Source organism: Pleurodeles waltl, chromosome 5 (assembly GCF_031143425.1).
Source record: "Pleurodeles waltl isolate 20211129_DDA chromosome 5, aPleWal1.hap1.20221129, whole genome shotgun sequence".
In the NCBI taxonomy this organism is placed as follows: domain Eukaryota; kingdom Metazoa; phylum Chordata; class Amphibia; order Caudata; family Salamandridae; genus Pleurodeles; species Pleurodeles waltl.
The window spans coordinates 426,091,754-426,113,796 of NC_090444.1; the positions used below are offsets into that span (position 1 = coordinate 426,091,754).

The window sequence follows — 22,043 nt, forward strand, 5'->3', positions numbered from 1 at the left end:
TGTAGTCGGGTTTTTTCGCCAGGCTTTTTCGAGGGTGCGGCAGTTCTTCTTGGAGTTCTTGAGGTCGTTGTTGAACCAGGAGGCTTTCTTGCTGTTGGGCCTGATGGGATGGGTTTTCAGAGGTGCGAGGTTGTCAGCGCAGTTGGTGCTCCACTGTGTGAGGTTGTTGGCTGCTTGGTTGGGGTCCGCTGAGCTGGCGGGAGGGTTCTGGCTCAGTGATGTGGAGAGCTGGTCGGTGGTGATCTTGTTCCAGCTCCTGCGGGGAGCCTGTTGTGGGTGGTGGTGAGTCGTGGTTGAAGTGGACGCAGCTGTGGTCTGTCCAGTGGAGTCCGGTGGAGTGGCTGAAGGAGATGTACTTGCTGGAGGAGAAGACTGGGTCAAGCGTGTGTCCGGCGTAGTGGGTGGGGGTGTTCACCAGTTGCTTGAGTCCGAGGTTGGCGAGGTTGTCCAGCAGGGTGGTGGTGTTGTTGTCGTTGTTGTTCTCCAGGTGGAAGTTGAGGTCCCCTAGGAGGATGTAGTCAGCGGAGGGGAGGGCGTGTGGGCTGATGAAGTCTGCGATGTCTTCGCTGAATTGTGTGCGGGGTCCTGGGGGTCTGTAGATGAGGGTGCCTCTGAGTGTGGTCTTGGGGTCGGTGTGAATCTGGAAGTGGAGATGTTCGGCAGCTGTGAGGGTGTCGTCGGAGTTGGTCGTGATGCGGATGGTGTTCTTGTGGACAATGGCGATGCCTCCTCCTGTCTGGTTGACGCGGTCCCTCCGGGTGATCTTGTATCCGTCAGGGATGGCGATGGCGATCTGCGGGTGCTGAGGAGGCGTTCATCCAGGTTTCTGTGAGGAAGGCGACGTCTGGAGATGTGGTGTCAAGCAGGTTCCAGAGTTCCACGGCGTGTCTGTGGATGGAGCGGTGTTGAGCAGGATGCACTTCAGGTGGTTGCTGCTGGTGCTTGGTTTGGCGGGCGCGGTGCGGGTCTGGATGCAGGAGAACTTGCAGGATTGGCAGGTGAAGGGTCCGTGGGTGCGTCTTGGGGCGGCACGGCAGCACCCGGGGATCCGGCCGGTGTTGAGTGCGAGGAGGGTGGCGGCGCTGTAGGTCTTGCGGGTGGGCTGGCCTCTGCGGGGGCCAAGGGGTCTGGCGCTGGGCGCGGGCCAGGCGCGGACGGGCGCAGACGGGCTTGCCTTAGGCGCGCCCGCTGCGCGCGGCCGCTGCGCGGCCTCCATAAGAGTGGGAGAGGGAGGGAGGAGCAGCTGGGAGGTGGGAGCGGGGCGGCCAATGGGGAGCGAGGAGGGCGGAGCTACGGGACGCGGCGGCGGGAAACTGCGGCGGGAAACAGGGGGAGACGCTGGGCGCAGGGATCCAGAAACAGGACCAGACTGGGCAAAAGAAGGAGAGAGCGAAAAAGGCGGCAACAGGATACAGGGAGGAGCAGCGGTCAGCGGTCACACAGGGGCTGCGTGGCGGTGAGGGGAGCGACCTGCCTGGTGAACAGGGTCAGAGGTCGCTCTCTCTACCGCTGCGCGGCCTCCATATGAGTGGGACAGGGAGGGAGGAGCAGCTGGGAGGTGGGAGTGGGGCGGCCAATGGGGAGCGAGGGGGGCGGAGCTACGGGACGCGGCGGCGGGAAACTGCGGTGGGAAACAGGGGGAGACGCTGGGCGCAGGGACCCAGAAACAGGAACAGACTGGGCAAAAGAAGGAGAGAGCGAAAAAGGCGGCAACAGGACACAGGGAGGAGCAGCGGTCAGCGGTCACACAGGGGCTGCGTGGCGGTGAGGGGAGTGACCTGCCTGGTGAACAGGGTCAGAGGTCTATGTATAAGGAACATCCCGGGCGGGATTCCGCAGTGTGCCATCATGTCCATATATGTCATGAGCACTCCATTCCTGTAGAGTTCTCCTATCGTGGTTATTCCATGCGTCTCTAATTTCTGAATCCCCGCTATGGAGCCCCCACCGGGGAGTAAAGTCAGGAATCTCAGGGGAATTTTCGGTGAGTATGGGGACTTAACTCGTGCACGCTGCAGGCTACATTTCCAGCATGTGTTTATGACTTGATGTTCCAGTGATTTTGTCTCCTTTCTACCCCCTTGGGCTAGTAGTATCCCTGCGAGAGTAGCTGCTACTGCCTCTCTCCTGGGGTTTTCTGCCCCTACTGTCATTGCTGTGTGCAATTCTTTTGCCAGCCATTGGAGCTGTCCCGCTAGATAGTATAGCTCCATGTCTAGAGCTGCTAGACCACCTTCTGCTGTGGGTCGCTGAAGTTTGAGCAGGGCCATTCTGTGGCGTCCCGTCCCCCATATGAAGCTAGTAATGATGGAATTAATTTCCCTGAAGGTTGCTCTGGGTATCAACACCGGCAGGGTCGAGAAGCTATATAGCATTCTTGGTAACGCCACCATTTTTATCAAAGGCACTCGGCCGGTTACTGAGAGAGGCAGTGTCTTCCAGAACTGGATGGCTGTTTTTAATGTCCGTATGGCTTGGTTCACATTTCCTTCTAACAGGTCTCCCAGTTCATGATATATCTTTACACCAAGATACCTGAACATTGTCGGAGACCATCCCATGTTCTGGATGGTTGTGATCTGGGGGGTCCCCTTCTGCAGCGGGGAAAGAAGGGATTTCTGCCAGTTCATGTGGAGGTCTGATATGCTCCCGAACCAGTCCAGCAGGGCCATGACTTTGGGAAAATCCCTGTTTGGGTCCTTTATAAATAGTATCATATTGTCGGCGTAGAGTGCAATCTGGTGCGTTCTTTCCCCTATGGATATTCCCTCATAGTGTTTCTCTGTTCTGGCCATCAGCGCCAATGGTTCTACGGCGATGACAAACAGTAGTGGTGATAACGTGCAACCTTGCCTGGTGCCCCTCCCTATATCATATGAATTCGATATAGTGCGCCCCGTGCGGACTCTTGCTGTGGGGGTGGTGTATAACAGTCTAGACCACCTGAGGAACCCCGGTCCCAGACCCATCTTGCTCATTATTATTTGTAGATAGTCCCATCTTAGGCTATCAAATGCTTTCTCAATATCCACTACCATCACTGCCGTGGTGGAGAGGTTTGGGAAACCTGAATGCATTATTCCTATCAGTCTTCTAATGTTTATGGCTGTGTTGCGATTTGGTATGAAGCCAGTTTGGTCGGGGTGGATACCTTTTTCCATGTGTGGCATCAGCCTGGTGGCAAGGATACGATTCAATATTTTATAGTCCATATTCAACATAGATAGTGGACGGTATGATCTCACGTCTGTAGACGGACGATCTTGTTTTGGTAATGGGACCACAATGGCTTCATTGGTAGATCCGGGCAGATTACCACTCTCCAACGCTTCTCCGTATATGTCACTGAGCTGTGGCGCCAATAGGTCCACGTACTCTTTAAAAAATTCTGCTGGCAGCCCATCTGCTCCTGGTACTTTTCCTCTGGCCATTGCCTCCACTGCTGCAGATACCTCCTGTGGGGTTATCCCCTCCCCCAGTAGTTGCTGGTCCTCTCCACTCAGGGTTTGAAACCGAACGTTTTCCAAACATCTCAGTCGGTCTGGTTCTAGGGGTTCTGAGGGGGGCATGTAGTGCTGCATAGTATTTGGCAAAGCTGGCATTGATTTCTCCCTGACCATATAATTTCCTACCCTCCGCTGCCTCTATTTCCATCACCAGGGATTGCTGCCTCGGCGGGGACGCCAGCCAGGCCAATAATGCTCCCGCCTTGTCCCCCTCCATATGTTGTCTACTGATGTATTTCTTGTAATCGAATCGCCTGAGTTTTTCAAGGGTGCTTGCTATCTTATACTTGGTCTCTGATATTTTGGGTGCCAGGTCTGGGTTATCTGGTCTATTACGCTCCAAGGTTCTCAGTGTTTTCTCATGTTTATCAATTTCCCCTTCTATTGACCTCCGAACCCCCTGCGTTCCTGCTATGCAGTGGCCCCTGATTGTCACCTTGAACGCCTCCCATTCTTGCATTCAGGAGGAGGCCGAGCCTGTGTTATGGGTGAAAAACTCGTTAATTGCTTCTCTAATAGTTTGTCGATAGGCGCTATCTTCTAATGATTCTACGTTCATTCGCCAGTCTGGTATAGGGGAGCGGTCTCTCCGCCAGTCTAGAATAAGCAGTAGTGGGTTGTGATCCGATACTGTGCAGCATAGATATTCCGCACTGCGTACTGTGCTATTTACATCTGGGGAAGTCAGGATTGCATCCAGACGAACTGTGGGGGTGGTGTATAACAGTCTAGACCACCTGAGGAACCCCGGTCCCAGACCCATCTTGCTCATTATTATTTGTAGATAGTCCCATCTTAGGCTATCAAATGCTTTCTCAATATCCACTACCATCACTGCCGTGGTGGAGAGGTTTGGGGAACCTGAATGCATTATTCCTATCAGTCTTCTAATGTTTATGGCTGTGTTGCGATTTGGTATGAAGCCAGTTTGGTCGGGGTGGATACCTTTTTCCATGTGTGGCATCAGCCTGGTGGCAAGGATACGATTCAATATTTTATAGTCCATATTCAACATAGATAGTGGACGGTATGATCTCACGTCTGTAGACGGACGATCTTGTTTTGGTAATGGGACCACAATGGCTTCATTAGTAGATCCGGGCAGATTACCACTCTCCAACGCTTCTCCGTATATGTCACTGAGCTGTGGCGCCAATAGGTCCACGTACTCTTTAAAAAATTCTGCTGGCAGCCCATCTGCTCCTGGTACTTTCCCTCTGGCCATTGCCTCCACTGCTGCAGATACCTCCCGTGGGGTTATCACCTCCCCCAGTAGTTGCTGGTCCTCTCCACTCAGGGTTTGAAACCGAACGTTTTCCAAACATCTCAGTCGGTCTGGTTCTAGGGGTTCTGAGGGGGGCATGTAGTGCTGCATAGTATTTGGCAAAGCTGGCATTGATTTCTCCCTGACCATATAATTTCCTACCCTCCGCTGCCTCTATTTCCATCACCAGGGATTGCTGCCTCGGCGGGGACGCCAGCCAGGCCAATAATGCTCCCGCCTTGTCCCCCTCCATATGTTGTCTACTGATGTATTTCTTGTAATCGAATCGCCTGAGTTTTTCAAGGGTGCTTGCTATCTTATACTTGGTCTCTGATATTTTGGGTGCCAGGTCTGGGTTATCTGGTCTATTACGCTCCAAGGTTCTCAGTGTTTTCTCATGTTTATCAATTTCCCCTTCTATTGACCTCCGAACCCCCTGCGTTCCTGCTATGCAGTGGCCCCTGATTGTCACCTTGAACGCCTCCCATTCTTGCATTCAGGAGGAGGCCGAGCCTGTGTTATGGGTGAAAAACTCGTTAATTGCTTCTCTAATAGTTTGTCGATAGGCGCTATCTTCTAATGATTCTACGTTCATTCGCCAGTCTGGTATAGGGGAGCGGTCTCTCCGCCAATCTAGAATAAGCAGTAGTGGGTTGTGATCCGATACTGTGCAGCATAGATATTCCGCACTGCGTACTGTGCTATTTACATCTGGGGAAGTCAGGATTGCATCCAGACGAACGTGTAGGTCATGCATAGGTGAGTAGAACGAGTAGTCCCTTTCCTGCGGGTGGAGATGCCTCCACGTATCAATCAGTCCCCAGTTCCTCTGCCAGTCTATGAAGTTCTTGGCTGTCCTGTGTATAGGGAAGGACTCCAAGGGTGGATGAGATCTGTCCAGAATTGTGTTTGACACAAAATTGAAATCTCCTCCCACCATTGTTGTCTGAGTCCGGTGGGGACCCCAAGTTCGGGACAGTGCCTGCAGGAAAGAGCTTTGGTCCTGGATAGGGGCATAAATTCCTGCCAGTGTGATGTCCCTTCCCCCTAGTCAAACCTTTACCAGCACATAGCGCCCGTCCCTATCTATAATTGTATCTGTTTTTTGGAAAGGGGTCCCCAGGCGTATCCATATCAGGACCCCTCTTGCGTATGCTGAGTATTCTGTGGCATATATCTGACCTCTCCATCTTTTTGTCAGAGCTGTTACCTCTTTCCCTATCAGATGGGTCTCCTGTAGGATTGCTATTTGCACCCCTCGCCTTTTGAGTTGATTATATACCCTGTATTGTTTACCTGGGCGGTTCAATCCTCTAATATTCCATGTAAGGAATTTGTAATCTAGCGTTTTTTCCATATGTCTTTGTTGTAAGTGAGTCTTTGGTGTGACCGTGCTAATGCCCTCGTCTCGTGTGTGATAACGCCCTGGAGCCTTGTCGATTGGTTCATCTATATGAGTCTATTCCCCTTATTTGAAACCACCTAACTACTAACTTGACAACTTTTTTGTAAACCAAACTCCCTTTCCCCAGGACCGGTATGAAAACCTTCCCCGTCCAAACTGTCCCCAACTTGTTGACCATTGTGTATAGGGGGGCTAAGCTGAGGCCGTGAGCCTAGCCCTCGAGCCCCAAATCAACGGCTATGTTTTACATTCCATGTGTCTTCTCCCCAGTGTCCCCATACCCCGGTTATACTTGCGGTGAGTGGATTGCGACATAGCCCCACGGCTGTGGGGTTTGCTCTGCTGTATTGTTGTCAGTGGTCGAAGTCTTGATCTATTAAGCTGTCCGGCATTGCCGGTCCTTACGTCTACTGTTCTGCTTTCGTTATATGCTGTCCATCCATGTTTCTCCGGCTTTCGCATACGCACGCATATGTCCCTTTTGGTGTGTCAGATGATCTCGTCTAATGTCCCGGGGGTAATTCGCGGGAGGCCCTCAGCTGTGTCCTGCGATGAGCAGGAGATTTCATCAGGTCCCGAGTCCTGTTCTGACAAGGATTCAGTCTGGTGCGGGGAGGCAGCACCTCCATGTCCCAGGGATGCCACTGCCTTCACAGCTTCTTGTCTTTCCCGTATGGTTTGAGTGAGTGGCGGGGTCATATCCACCATGCGCTTCTCTCTCCGCCGGGAGGGCCCCCCCCCCCCTCTTTTTCTGCTCATTCCTTCCTGTATTGCTTCTCTGTTGGGCCTTGATCGTCACAACCATTCCTGCGCCTGCTGTGGCGTCGTGAAGAAAAGTGTGTCATTATTCGTGGTGACCTTTAATTTGGCAGGGAATAGCATGGCATACTGGATGCCTTGTTCTCTAAGGCGCCATTTGACCTCCAGAAAAGTGGCTCTTTCCTTCTGAGTGTCTTTAGTAAAGTCCGGGAAGATCATTCCTCGTTGTTCCCCCATCTTGATCTCACCCTTTTCCCATGCTTGCGACAGGATAAAGTCTTGGTCTTTGAAATGCAAGAGTTTTGCTACAATCGGGCGCGGTCTAGCACCAGGCGGGGGAGGCCTCGCAGGCACCCTGTGGGCTCTTTCTATTGCGAAGTGCTGTGTTAGGCCCTCTGGCGCTATTTCTTTGCGTATCCATTGCTCAAGGAAGGATTCTACGTCTGGTGCTTCGCGTTCCGATTTTTCGGGGATGCCCACCAAGAGCAGGTTGCTCCGACGGGCTCTGTTTTCGGCATCCTCCGCGCGTGACTCAAGTATTTTAAGCCTGGACGTCAAAGAGGTAACGGTTTTGGAGAGTGTCTTACATTCAGGAGTAAGTCATTCTAGCGATTTTTCATTGGCTGCCACTCTGTCGGTCAGCTTTCTGTGATCGTCTCTTAGGAGCGTCAGGTCTACAGACAGGGTGTCTATTTTGAGTTCCAGGGCTTCTCTAGATGCTTGGATTGCCTGCAACAGGGTGTCTAGGGTAGTGCCTCCATTGGCCTCCCCTTGTGTTCCTTCTTTTAGTGAGCTGCTGTCTTCTCCTGGGCCCTCGCGCTTCTTGGGTTTGCCCATTTTCAGTGGATGCAGTGATTTTGCTTCGCTATGTGCGGACCCCCACCTGAGCTGCTTGTTTCCTTGATGTCCTTTATTCTGTGTCTTGTGGTGGGGAGAGCTCTGCTTACTTTTTCCCCCTTTCCGTCAGTGCATGTTGCTGTTTCCGCTATTCGTGCTGCCCAGCTTTAGTGAGATGGACATCTGGTCACGGTCATGTTTTTACCATCTGCTCCCCTGCGCCGCCTGCTCTGTTCTCCCCCTGGCTCTGTTTGCTACTTTAGGTTCCTTTTCAGGGGAGCGGGCCTTGTTCTAGTACTCTGGCCGTCCTCCCCCGGGCCCCACCGGGCCCTACGTCACTCCAGTCGACCAGGTTCGCGGCATATGACGCTCAGGATCCTCGGAGCCCCCCCGGGCGTGCCGCCGGGTCCTCACGTTGCTTTCTGGCCCCCCGCCTCTTAGCCTCCTCCACTTCTCCTCCTCACTGGCGGAGGAGCCGATGCAGGCGCCCACGGCCTTTCTCGCACCCCCGCTGGCTCCCTCCTGTGCTGCCGCTAGGGCCTGGCTCTCCTCGCAAGCGCCCTCCTCCGGCCCCCTTACCGCTCGCCTAGTCTGTTGCTCCAGGGCCGGTGCAGGCTCCGACGCGCTCTCCGCGCTATGGTTTCTTCTTGCTGTGCCGATGTTGAGCGGCTTCTCGGTTCTCCGCCTACGCTCGGCTTTCAGTCTCACGTCTCTGCGGGCCGCCATTTTGCCTCACCGCTCAGTTTCAGTTTCAGGGCCGCGGAGCCGTCAAATTACTGTTACGGATTCTTCGGTTACCGTTTCTTAGTGCACCGGGGGTATCTTTATGTGCCACATGTTTTTCTTGACCTTTGTCGGGGTCCAGGAGTCAGGATTATTCGTGCGAGAATCGGTGGCCGCCGGGAGCTGCGCTTTACGCATGCTGCTCCATCGGCCTCCAGCCACGCTCCTCTATTGGTGGCATTTGACACAGTATCCCACCCTATTATTCTACAACGATTGGGAAATATAGGAATAGGTGTAGCCGATTTGCCCTGGATTTGGTCTTTTTCACCAATAGAAGCCCGGTGGTCTGAATGCCACCTCATGCATCGGACCACAAGCCTTTAAAGTTCGGTTTTCCTGAGGGCTCTGACCTGAGTCCACGCTGTTTAATGTCTAAATGGCTTCTCTGGCAGATTTGGTGGAATCTTTTGGCATGCAGGTAGTGTCCTACGCCAATGATACCCAGATTCTACTCACTTATGACAGCAACATCTCTCATGCCCAGAGGCACTTTAAGGCCTGCCTGTCAGCAGAATTTCAGTGAATACAATTTGCAATGTAACACAAGCAAAAAAGAAATATTAGTATTTGAATCTCCTTCTCCCACTTGGGATGGAGAATACTGGCCCAGTTCTGCTCCGCTTCCACCTACCCCTACCACCGTCGTTGGAAACCTTGAGGTATAATTTGATAACAGATTGTCATTTGACCCCACAGGGGACTGGGTGGTAGGTGTTGGTTTTGGCTTACTGAGAACTTTAACAACATTTTTGTTTCTGCTACCCATACAGTGCCGAAAGCTGATAATATGCGTCCCTATAACTTCTAGGCTGGACTATGCTAACTCCCTTTATTGGAGTCTACCAGCCTGACCACTTAGAAGACTCCAGCTGGTGCAAAATGCCATAGCTCAGCTCTTAATAAGCCTTCAGGGAAGCCAACATATCCAATGTCATCTCAAAGAGCTGCATTGGCTGCCAGTCAGTGAGACAGTTAGGTTCAAGGGACTTATGCTGGCCCACATAGCCTTTCACAAGACTGGGCCGCAGTATCTGGTGAATTCGGCTTACACCCCACCTTCCGGCAAGAACTTTGCGGTCATCAGGTGCCATGTTGGCAGTTGTCCGAAAATCAAAAAGAGAAAATGGGGCAGCTCACCCTTCCCGTTTCTTCCTGCGTCTGCATGGTGCTGTCTCCCTTTTTATCTACGGGCTATTAAGGAAGACGGCTCTTTTAAACGCAGCCTCAAAACTTGGCTGTCTGGTCTGACATATCAGTAATCTCTTAGCTTTGATGGTCAATTAGCCTTAGTGACACTACACTCGCTGAGTAGCAGTGACTCTATAAATTAACTCAATAGATTGATTGATCTTTACCTAGTGAATCAAAGGTTAGTCTTGCAAATTGCTACACTTTGAGATGACCTCAGGTGGTCCTCTGGGGTAACTTATAGACATCACAGCTAAAATTAACACAAACAGGAAGAAAAAGGAAGGGAACAGGAGGAGAAGGTGTACGATCTCAAGGTCACATGCTCCCGGAAGGCTGGGCACCGACTTACAATAGTGAGGCAAAACTTAAAGCACTCGACTGGGATGCTACAGAGTACAGATATTATACTGGGAGCATGAAGCAAAGAAACTGATAGTTTGCAAACTCAGGGCAAAACAGCAGAGAGATTGCGTGGCCAAAACCACCTGTTACACTGGTGAGACAGTGCACACTCTAGATGTGATAGGGGAGGCATTGTGAATATACCACTCCACACTCAACACCTCATATCTTTCCTGTACGGGGGTGCGCAGACATACCTGGACGTGATTCCACTGACATCCTTCACAACACAACAATTTGAAACACTACAAGGGGACATAAAGGTAGAGGAAGTCATAAACAACATCTCCAAATTACATAATTGGGAAAGCTCCAGGCCCTGATGGGTTTTCAGCAGCCGTTAACAAGACAAAACCTCCTGCGCCAAAATATCAGCCTTTCTATTATCAATCAATGCTGAGATGGAATTCAATTAAGTCCAATGGTTCTTTCTCTGGGAGGTTCTTGATAGGAGTGGAATGAGCCCTAAATTCCGGAGATGGTGGTTTAGTGGCTATACCCAACCTGATGCTTGGGTCCGAGTCACTGGCACGAGTTTGAGCCCAATTGCGATATAGAAAGGAACGCAACCAGGCTGCCCTCAGTTTCTCTTTGCCCTTCATATGTCATCCCTAACTGGGTAGAAACCCCCAGATTACAGGAGTCACATTCGACAAACAGAACATAAGATAGCAATCTATACAGATGATATCTTTGGTCTGCTAGCGGAGTTCAAGATAAACATGCAAAAGACGCAAGTCGCAAGTCTTAGCACTCAACATTTCCGTGAAGAGACAGGTTGCCTTGCAAGAGCAATGCCCCTTCTCCTGGGCACATCGACATATCACCTATTTGGGCAGTAAGCTCTACTGCCCAACAGTCCAGCGTACAGTGTACCAGAATTATACCGACCTTCTTCACACAGTCTGCAGGGACCTTCAGAGCAGGCAGATGGGGGGACTCTCTCATATGGGCCGCATAGTGGTGGTTAAGATGACCTTGTTGCCAAAAATATGATACATAATGCAATCTCGTCCCCTACAACGACCCGGGGACACACTCCGCAAGATGCTGCGAATGCTAGAGGGGTTTATTTGGTAAGGGAAGGAAGCCTGACTGCCGATGCAACAACAATACTCCCCCACCCGAAGAGGGAGGGCTTGAAATCCGTTGCCTCAAGCACTACTATATAACTACATATTGTGCAACTTGGTAGAATGGCACTGTAAGACCTCTGAAAAGCACTGGTGCTTTATGGATCAATCAGTCACCAGCATCCATGCGTGGAAGATTTCCTGGCTGCCCAAGAGGCACAGACCAAGGGGAGTATATGGCTACCCAATAATGCAAGCCACCATGGTGGTCTAGGATAGCGCCACTCTGACCCTGGGCCTGGAATCCATGTCCTTCCTAATGACCCTTATAGTAGGCAACCCTGAGCCCCCGCCAGCCAGGGACAGCAATGATTTCCTGACTTATCAGTTAGTGAACTACAAGCGCGCAGTGGACTTTTTCAACTGGAATAGGTTACAGTCCTTTGGACAGTTACAGAGGGATTACAGCCTACCACAGAGGGAGTGCTTTTGCTCCATGCAAATATGTCATTGGGTGACCCCACCTGCATAAGAGGAAGTGTGGCTCGCCCGCTGACTCCTTTTGAGAAATAGCTCCTCATCAAATCTGACGATAAACACCTGGTCTCAAATCTAAACATATTTCTCCTAACAGTGGTCCTGCAACCAAGAACGGCACCCCAAAAAATAGAGTTTGAATGCACACTCAGAGACAAGGAATTGGTGGGACATATTTCGCTGCACAAAGGCAACCAGTGCCGCGGGAAGGGAATCGTGATCAAAGTCACTCACTACTGGCACTATACTCCTGCTTCTGTCCAGAATTGGTTCCCGAGACTGTTAGAGAGGATGCGGGTTACCTGGTACTCTTACGCACCTCATTAGGCACTGCCTAAAACTACGGCTATATTGGACAGCAGTAGTTAATAGCATTAACAAAATATTCCCAACAGACATCGTTTATTTCCAGCCTATTCTATGCTGAGACTGCCCAACACTCTTACATTCCTGCTGTTCTCACACTGAGGGAAAGAAATGGCTCTGCCCCCCAGCTGCAGCTAGGAAGGCCATTGTAGCTCTTTAGGGCAAGAACACAATTCATGATTATGGGGCATAGCTACACAGCCTTTGTTTGGAGTTTGCTGGGGATGGAACAAATTTCAGCAACACTTGAGGAAAAAGAGGCCTCCTTTGAGAAAACTTTGGAGCCATGCCTCATGTTCCTCAAACAAGAATATAGAGAACTTACGTGTCCCACATATCTGAGGATGGTCCGCCTTAAACATCGAACACCATAAGCAACGGAGAGTGGTGTGAGAGGGGTTGTTTGGGGACTGAGGGGAGGGTAGATGCCCCAGTTGGTGCTCAGAGCCTCATTTCCTTTTCTTCCTTTTAATTTTTTAAGCCCCACCCTGTTTCTCATGACCATCAGCCTTTTGATGTAGGTGTTACTACACAGTAAACAAATAAACAGTTTTAAACCCAAAATATAGACATCACTGAAAGCTCTGTCTTTGTAAGGTTACATTTTGCAGCCTACCATGTGACAGAACGTGTACTGAGCTACAGGAACACGTCTGATCCATGTGGAACAGCTGATATCTTTCCAAAGCGCCCTGAGTGAGAGAAAGCATGCATAATTCAAATCATCTAATTCACGTTTTCAATCAACTGGACTGTTTTAGGTCTAAAAGCAGAACTAAAAAAAATTCTGGATCTTTGCAGTCCTGCTCAACGCTGGGGCATGTCTTTTACAATTTCACAGAGGTGAGGTCGACACAGCCAGAATTAAATTATTCTGAGGGGCAGAGACAAATGTAGGGCACCTAAGAAATATTTCAAAAAATATACCCGGTAAAACAAACAGACATATTCATAGGAATCGAGTATATGCTCTTGTTTGTTCATGAGCCTTCAGGAAAAACCATGTAGGACAACCTGGCGTCTTTAGATCCTATGATATTAATATCTAAACCATTCTGGGAATGTTGGGAATAGGAAAAGTAGTTATGCACATTTCAAAAGTAGGCTAGAAAAAATACAATCACTTTGAAATTGTGAAGTTCAGAACTAGTTCAGACAGGGTATTCCACTGCACCTATCTCCTGTTGCTAAATCTTGAATCAGGCCATTAATCTAACACTCTTGAGATAAACTGCCCGCCTTGCATTGGAAATAGAACACACGAGTGTTATAAAGATATAACTGGGGAAAAAACACTGACACCTAACGTCTCATGCTGCTCCCATGTAAACTCAAGTATGGTTTTTGCGCCTAGTTATTTTATTGACCCCAATGTCCGTTTTATAGTCAGATGATGGACTGAATTTTCTTTATATGTCGAATAGACACACACGTACAAACATCCACATCCACAATCTACATTCCTATCTAGGTAAATGGATCGTTTCGTACACATAACGATAAAACGAAAAACAAATATTATACATCCTTTCTTTTTAGAGAATGAAAACTCATTAGCAAAGTAAGAATCCTCACGGCAGGTTCCGCAGCAGTGAACAGAATCAGAAAATGTTAAGTAACAGGCGCCAGTGTGGCTGGTACACTCGATCCACTCTCCAGACAGATCATGGCTAGCAGAGGAATGCATACCAGTGCCCACACTTTTCGATGCCTTTTCCAGGCAAATTGCACGGGACTGAAAGGGAGGATTAGCAATCTGTAGGCGATACACTGAAAGAAGTAAGCAAATGGATGGATGTAGAAACCACTAGAGGATTCCCACAAGTGATAGATACTGTTCAATGAGGCTACGGTCAAAGGGCCATATGTACGAATACATTTTCCCAAACTGCTTGCTACATCTGGCCCAAAGTTCCTTATAAGAGCGAAAGAAGCATTGGTAGCAGTCAACAAGCAGAGGAGAATACCAGAGGCGACCACCCAGAGATGTTTGCACCTTTTTAGGCAACAACCTCAAAGCGTCACTATAGAGGGGCTAGACAGTCAGGGAAGTAATAGAAATGATGAGTTGCATATGTAGTGGTGTATATAAATCACTGGCGGGTGTCATTCAAATGAGTGACTTCATATGTAAATCAACATCTCTGAAGGATAAAAAGAGAGAACATCTGTTGAGTGGGTTATGCCTGCTCTCATAATAACCGGTCCATCCACAAATTCTATATTTCCAGCACGCTTACGTAGGGGACAGTTCGTTTTTAGGGTCTAGCGTGCAAGTACTCTATCCCTGTTGTAATCTCTCTGTGGGCTTTTAACCACGCCCATATCATGCCCATCACTTTTGTTGGTTCGTGGGCTTGCCTTTTAAAATGTTCTTGATTTCATTAGTGAAAGGCATGCATATGTCATGACTTTTCTGGTGTTTAGCCCTCCTCGAGAGCACCGGCCAACTACTGAAAACATACAAGGCTCCATGTTTTCCGTATGGTTTATGGACTACTTTTTCGCTTTATTTCGGAGGCAGTGTGATCTCACTGGGCAGTAATCAAGCGCTTTTCATGACTATCAGTTTAATTCCATTGTTTATCCTAGCGCTTCTTCACTAATTCAAGGTAACAGTGCAATCGTTTTTTTAAATTACTATACAAAGACGAAACTGGACCTTTTTTTTGTTCTAATTAGTCACCTTCACGCTCGTGGCGTGGCGCTTTAAATCGTCTCCCTTATGTGAAATTGTATTACTTTTCATTTTCAGTTTATGTGGCTAGAAAAGTCTGGTTAGGAGTTTACAACGCTAATTGCTCTAACTCGAGCCAACGTGAGACCCATTGCATTCCAAATGCTTGTTTTGCTGTGTGACTACAAGAATAAAGTGTTTTACCAGTACCCATCAAAAGGAACCTATTCTACTTACAGTTATTTTTTGCTTTAGCAAATATTAGGCCAATGGTAATTTGCAACATGCCATTATGTTTTTGCTCTGCTGTCTCATGCACATGTTCTATTTTGGATGAAGTATTTTACATTGTAAAGATTTATTGGTACAAAATGCAAAATTTAACATGCACACATAAATATTGCTTACGTGAAAAATGAAATGCTAAGAAGAAAGAATTGTCTTACCTATGCCTGTCACAGGATCTTTGTTGGGGCTGTAGTTATGTGCAGACGACGAACAGGGAAGTCTCACAAAATCGCTTCTTTGAGTTGTTTCCATGCCATATGGTGGCTTCTGCGGATTTAAGCTGGGTAGTCCACCTGGCCACCAGTGTACCTTTTAGAGCAAATAATAAATACACTCTACATGTATATTCTGAGTACAACAAACTGCAAGTAACACACAATGTTGTAATATCGTTTGTCCGAAAAATGCAAAATGTGCAAATACTGTGTGAAAATTATTTTTTTGAATGTTTGAGTTTTAATAGTACATAAAGTTGCAACAGATAGATTGATGAAGTTGCACCTGTAACGAGTTATTTAGGTCACTTAGAAGAGTAAATAATGCTGTGGGTAGTTGTGACACATTTTTGTGTGGTATGCCATTATTACAAAATGGTTGCAGTTTTCTTGCGTTCTCTTTTATTTCTCCGGCTCATTTCCCTCTCCCAATCGGCGTCCCGCTGCAAAGCTAGGTCTGTCTTTATTTCCGCAGAACATCGAGCAAATGAAATCTGTTTAATAGTGATGTACAACATCTTGTTATAAAGTGTGTATTGTGAATTAGGTAGCCATGATCTACCCAGAATATAGTTTTCAAGGATTTAATCTGGAAGTTCAGGAGAAGCTTGTTAGCTCTATGAGCTATTGTTTATGAAATGTTTGGTCTGTATTATACATCTCAGAGGAGAAGTTGATGAGGAAGCAAGCAGAAGATTTCTCTTAAGAAATAAGTTAGTGCTAAATAATTGTATGGTTTTTAATTGCTATGTTGTTGTTCCTCATTTGCCAAATGTGACCCTTGATGATTATTGGGGGTTGGCTCCCACAATTTTATCAAGCTGTACAACGGAACACACCATTGATTCATATGAATTGTTGGGAAAACTAGCCCTGGTGATGGGCCAGACATCTGTTTGGCAATGCCGTTCATCAGGGATGAAAAACAAAGCTAAGAGCTACAAGAATTTGTTCACCAGATCAGTTATGTAATAATGCGGTTCAGGATTACAAACAAAATATACTTCAACTGTGTAATATATGAAAAACTTAACAGACTAACCCCACGCCAGAGTACGCTCCTGGAATTCAAGAGGTTATCTCACCAAAAAACACTACAGTTCATTATCATTTTTTGCCTTGCCTCTCATATAGCACCTTTCACTAAGGCTTGTGTGGCAGGAGCCTGAGGTACTTTCTCATATAAGACAGCATCCCGGTATGCTCTCTGCCAGAACCTGTACACAGCCATTATTTCCTGATATATGCTAAAAGGTACTAAAGGATGTAACACATGGTTGAAGGATGGAGGGGCTGGTGGAGGAGGGGAAATGTAAATTAGCCTTGCCTTGTCCTCAAAACCTTAGGAAAGAGCTGGCAACATTTCTGTTCAGACACTAATTCATCTGCTAGGACTCCTCATCCTTCTCCAGAGAAAACTGGATAACATGCAATGTTTCTGTTAAATTGTGACATCTAGGATGTGGTGTAGACTCTTCTCACCACCTAACTATGTCTGGAGGTTCAGTGGGCTAATACACCCATCCCAGTAATGTGTTTCTGATGCTGTGGTCCTGTGTTCAAATTCCAGCAGATTCATTCAATGTTTCATCCTTCTGAGATCAATAAAATGAGTATCACTAAAGTGTGAAACAATAAACGTCTGTTGTTCAGTACCAGGTTGCCCCAAGAGATCAACATGCACTTTGCAAAAACCCATTAGGTTAACCAATATGCTACATTCTATACTACTCAAATAGATAAATGAATTTGCACAAAGTTGGGAGATATGGCTACTTCTGTAAAGAACTGGTGAAATGGATTAGAGTGGTAATGAAAGTAGATGGCACTGTGACATAGAATGATAAGTCATAAACTGAGTGTCAAAAGTGCTAAGACGCGTGAGCCTAGCAGTGGATTTACATGAGCATGATATTCAGGTTCCTCTTGCTTTACAGGAAAAATGCAACTAAAAACATGTTTTATAATGTTTTAGGGAAGTAGGCATAGAAATGAGAGTTTCTGTAATTCCTTTAAAAATATGTACATGGAGGTGTGCTTTACAAGGACAGCAGGTGTTGAAAACATATGAGTTAGGTTGTGACATGAATGTCATTGATGCCATTAAAAGGATTATGGGCCTCGTGTACTAAAGTGTAGTCGTAATTTGCACACCGACGTTGACCAAATGCATTTGTATTTTAGAAACTGACCTATATACTAATTGGTCAGTTCACAAAATACTGACTTAAAGTGGATCGCAGTTCAACTTACATCATGAACACTAATTAGGTTGTTGACTAATTGCGCCGCACTACGATTGGCTACAATCACGGGCAAGGTGGCCTGTTGGGGTTCACCAGACTACCATGTCTGTAATTGCTCTTAGAAATGCAATCTTTAAAAAAAAAATCAGTCTGTTTTCCAAAAAGGAATCAAGATGTGTTTAATAAAGAAAATGAAAACTTTTACAAACTTATTTAGGAGCAGACAGTGGTCCCTTGGACCACTGCCTGCTCTTAAAAAATGTTTTTGTACTCATTCACAAGGGGGAAAAGGTTTAAGGGACCCCTTTTCGTTTGGGAATAGGTTACCACCTCCGTTGAGGTGGTGGTAGAACACTGTTTTTGTGACCGGATTTGGATTGCAAAATATTAATACATACCATAAGGAATTGATATTTGAAAGGGATGTCCTTAACATGCCCCTTACAAATGATTCCGTATGGTTTCCTAAACTGAGTTAACTATTTGGAAAACCTTTCTGGAATTGTCGAATGGGCTTAGTACATCTCAAAATGGGTTTTAGCATTCACAAACTTACTGATAGAAGGCTTGTGAAAGAAAAAAACTATGTACAAGATGCCCATGTCCTTACTGGCACAGTGCCTAACCACGAATTATTATAGAGACTACCAACTCACCTTCAAAGAGGAAACAAAGTACCATATCCAGCACAAAAAGATCGTCACCATAAACTTAGAATCTGATGTTAATCTTCAGCTCTTGTAACAATGTGATACCCTGCAAACCTGTGAACATGCCTATTGCGTTGCCCATATATTATTATGCCTGTTGATGAGCCTGATGACTGAAGAAGAGGGGTCAAACTTGAAATGGCATGCATGCTAAAAAAAAAAAGACCACTATGGGGACATGAAGCTGGCAGAAGACAAGATTGAGAGGACCACAAAAGAGACCTCTGAGCAGGAATCTTAGGGGATAGCCTAACACACACCAGTGCTCTCCATCGTGCCTTGTCCTACTTTTCCTCACCCTGTTCCTCATCTGTGAGAGGAAACAACACGAGTTGGTCATGACTATGAGCCCCGTTTCTTCTACAGCATCATTCAGCAATGAGTTAACAAATGACTCCAGAGAGCTGAAGGTCGGGAGTTTGATTCCAGGCAAGGCGAACTCAGCCTTCCATCCTGCTGAGATCTGTGAAATAAGTACCTTTAAACTGGGTAATAGTACCACCTATTATTTACGTACTTAAGAAGGGGACCAATGCCTTATGAAACACTATGTAAAAACAGACTATTATTAGCATAATCTCCTTCCCGAGTCAACAGGCTCACATGATCAGTGGAGTCAGACAGGAAGAAGAGCACCACTGTGTGGTGACAGCTACAAAAACCAGAGGAGACCAAAAGCGAGGTACTGGAAATAAAACAAACATGTGAGGCAAAAGCATCCTGGTTACACGAGAACACCAGGAACCAAGACAAATGAAACACAAACCCACATGTACGACATTACACTCAGAAGCACATCTGCTTACATTGTATATATCACGTGGCCTGGGAAAATGTTTCTGCACTCTAAGTTATCGCCAACGGAGCATGGGAACGGTGGTTGTGGCACACAGGTTTGCTACAAGTAGGATCAATAGTGAGACTGTGCATTGTGGCAACATTTACACAACATTGGTTAGTAACGTGTATACAAAAAGTATTTGTGTCTGTCACCGTCTTTCTTCCTCAAACAATAGCTCGGTTGACATGCTGAATGAAGACCATACCTGTTTGTGCATGGTGTCTGCTGTCTCCATGTGGCAGATCGGTTCATTGTAGAAATGTACGTTGCTATGTATGAACTTTGCGTAGTATGGGTGAGGAACGTTGTGGTTAGCTCGTACCGCAGGGCACTGGACATCCTGCTCTTTATCCTTAAATCCATGGAAGAACTTGTCCAAGCCCGTCCTTGGTCCTGATACTTTCTCATTGAATACTCTGTAGGTGTTTATGCTGAAAAGATATAATGGTGCAATCGTCCTAAATACCTGCATTAACGCAGAGTCATGTTACTTTCTGCCATTTAAATGGCGTGGATATGGACTGCCAACATTGTCATCAGTGTAAAGGTAGTGATAGTATGAAAATGAGTAAAGTGTTTTTATTACATTTTGTCTCCCGAGGCACTACCGTCAGGGTGGACACAAACCCATGGCCTCCTAGCAGAAGCAGGCCATCTATAAAGGCTGAGGGGCTGCACCCCCCCTCCCCCCCACACACTTTTTTCCCTCACGTGAAGAGTGTCTGTCAGGCTGAACAAAAGTCAACCTGACAGACACTCTTCTGGTTCACGTCAGGCAGCCAGGAGCATTCTCACAGACCCCATCCCACGCTGTGACGAGATTGGCGGCCACTAAGGGGAGTAGGCAGCAGTCCTACCCCTCGTGTGGCCTCCGAGGAGGCAGCAGTCCCAACCCTCCTGGAACCTCCAAGGCTTCCCTGTTGGAGCTGCTGCTCTTGAAGTAAGTTTTATTTCTTTTTTTATGTTTTGTGCATGTATGAATGTATGTGTATCTGTTAGTGTTGTGAGTGCGTGTGTGAATGAATAGGTGTGATTGAGGTGTATGTGGGCATGGGTAACCTTCCCCCTACCCCCATCTCGTAATATTACTGGCCACCACTGCTGCCTACTACAGAGGGTCGACAAGGTGTCACATCTTAAGCCCTGGAATCTCCTTACTTTTTGCATATGGCATTAGTCAAGATCTTTTGATTTTACTAAAATAATACATATAGTGTACTTGCAGCACCTTACAGACGGTCCTCTTCATCTAGTGGTCTGTTTGTGTCATTCACAGTTTTCTTCCACCCACCACAGCAATGGGGCAAAAGGTCAGCATACTTCAACCACTGCCCAACTTCACTGAGTGACGGCATTCACCTCTTTCACAAAGCACATCCGTTTCAGTGCTAGGTACTACTATGGCATTGTGTGCTTTTTGAGAAAAAAGAATGTTTGTCTTTAGCTAGGGCTTTTTTATATTGGCAAGAGCCCAGCGAATCCACCAACAATACAATTTTTTCAAAAAACATGACAAAACACGCATTGACAAACCCAATAGCCTGGCAGATGCCAAACATCGGTTTAGCCAGTGCTTGTTTTTATTGCCACCCCAGTGGCACGCCAAGAGAAACATATACTGCATTGCTTATGCTAACTTCGCATAGAGATGTCACGTTCACTAAAAATGCAGTATTGGTTATGCCGGTTAGTTCCGTTTGCACTACTGGGGATGAAACATCCAAAATAAACGGCAGTTCAACTCCAAATAAGAGGTCGGTTGTCCTCCTAATACAAGCCAGATGATTTAGAGTAAGTTACCATGATTCCTCTCAATATGCGTCACTATGTCACCTCTGTGATTTCTGCTTGTACAGAATATGTGCACTCAATGTGATTCTAGTACTGTGAACACTTTGTCTAGCTCTGAAGTAATGGCTATGTAATGTGTACATTTGTGTGTGTACCTAAAAAAGACAGCACTTATAAGCATTCCAGTAGAGGTCCACATTAGAGGTGTGGCCACGCAGTTAGTTGAGAGTATGCGCATCAAGAGAGCTGTACACCCCTTTGAAGGAAAGTGTCCCTTTTTGACATGGTCACCAAACTTTTTGCCTGGAATACGAGGGTTCCTGACAAACAGATCCCCAGTGACAAATCTCTTTCCCTAAAACTGTACAATTGTTCCCCAGTTGGCAATACCTTTGGCCACCCTGTACGTCCCTAATAAATGGTACCCCTGGTACCTAGGGCACGGGTACCAAGGAGGGTCCCTAAGGGCTGCAGCATGGATTGCGCCATCCTTAGGAATCCCTCACCTAGCATGTGCAGACTTCCATTGCAGGCTGTGTGGCTTGGTGCAGCTAAAAGTGAAAACAGGACATAGCACACCGCCTGCGTGCCATGTCCCCTAACACTGCATGCAATATATGTAAGTCATCCCTACAGCAGGCCTTGCAGCCCTAAGGCAGGGTGCATTATATTGGATGTGAAGACATATCTGCACAAGCAGATATGCCCCTGCTATGCCTTTGTTGATTCTTAGACGTAGTGAGTGAACAGGGAAGCCATTTAAAGTACATGTGCTAGACACTTGTCACTACGAGTTCCCCAGCTACATGATGGCTTGTCTGAAAATAGGGATGTTTGGTATCAAACATCTCATATTATGAAACCCTCACTGATGCCAGTGATGGATTCATTAATACATGCACCCAGAGGGAACCTTAGAGGTGCCCCCTGAAAACCTACCAAATGCCTGTGTGGGGTCTGACCAGTTTTAGCCAGTCTGCCACCACCAGACACAAGTCTGACCTCCTAGGGTGAGGGCCTGTGCTCTTGGGCAGTCAATCACAAAGCCTACTCTGGAACAGATGATTACACACACCACCCAACAGGATGGCCTGCAAACCTTCATTCCAAAGCAGGGGGTTCAGAGAAACCCACCACCCTTCGTATTCA

At 47.2% G+C, this 22,043-nt stretch overlaps 1 protein-coding gene across 1 annotated transcript in view; it reads right to left on the minus strand.

Moving 5' to 3' along the window:
- The window catches only part of CIMIP6 (ciliary microtubule inner protein 6), a 179,133-nt gene that overhangs the window by 106,187 nt on the left and 50,903 nt on the right, over positions 1 to 22,043 (minus strand). The window contains exons 2-3 of the mRNA XM_069234192.1: positions 19,309 to 19,534; positions 15,250 to 15,400 (exon numbers count right to left, since the gene is read on the minus strand). Coding sequence (XP_069090293.1) covers positions 15,250 to 15,400; positions 19,309 to 19,534 — 377 coding nt within the window. The remainder of the gene's footprint in view (positions 1 to 15,249; positions 15,401 to 19,308; positions 19,535 to 22,043) is intronic.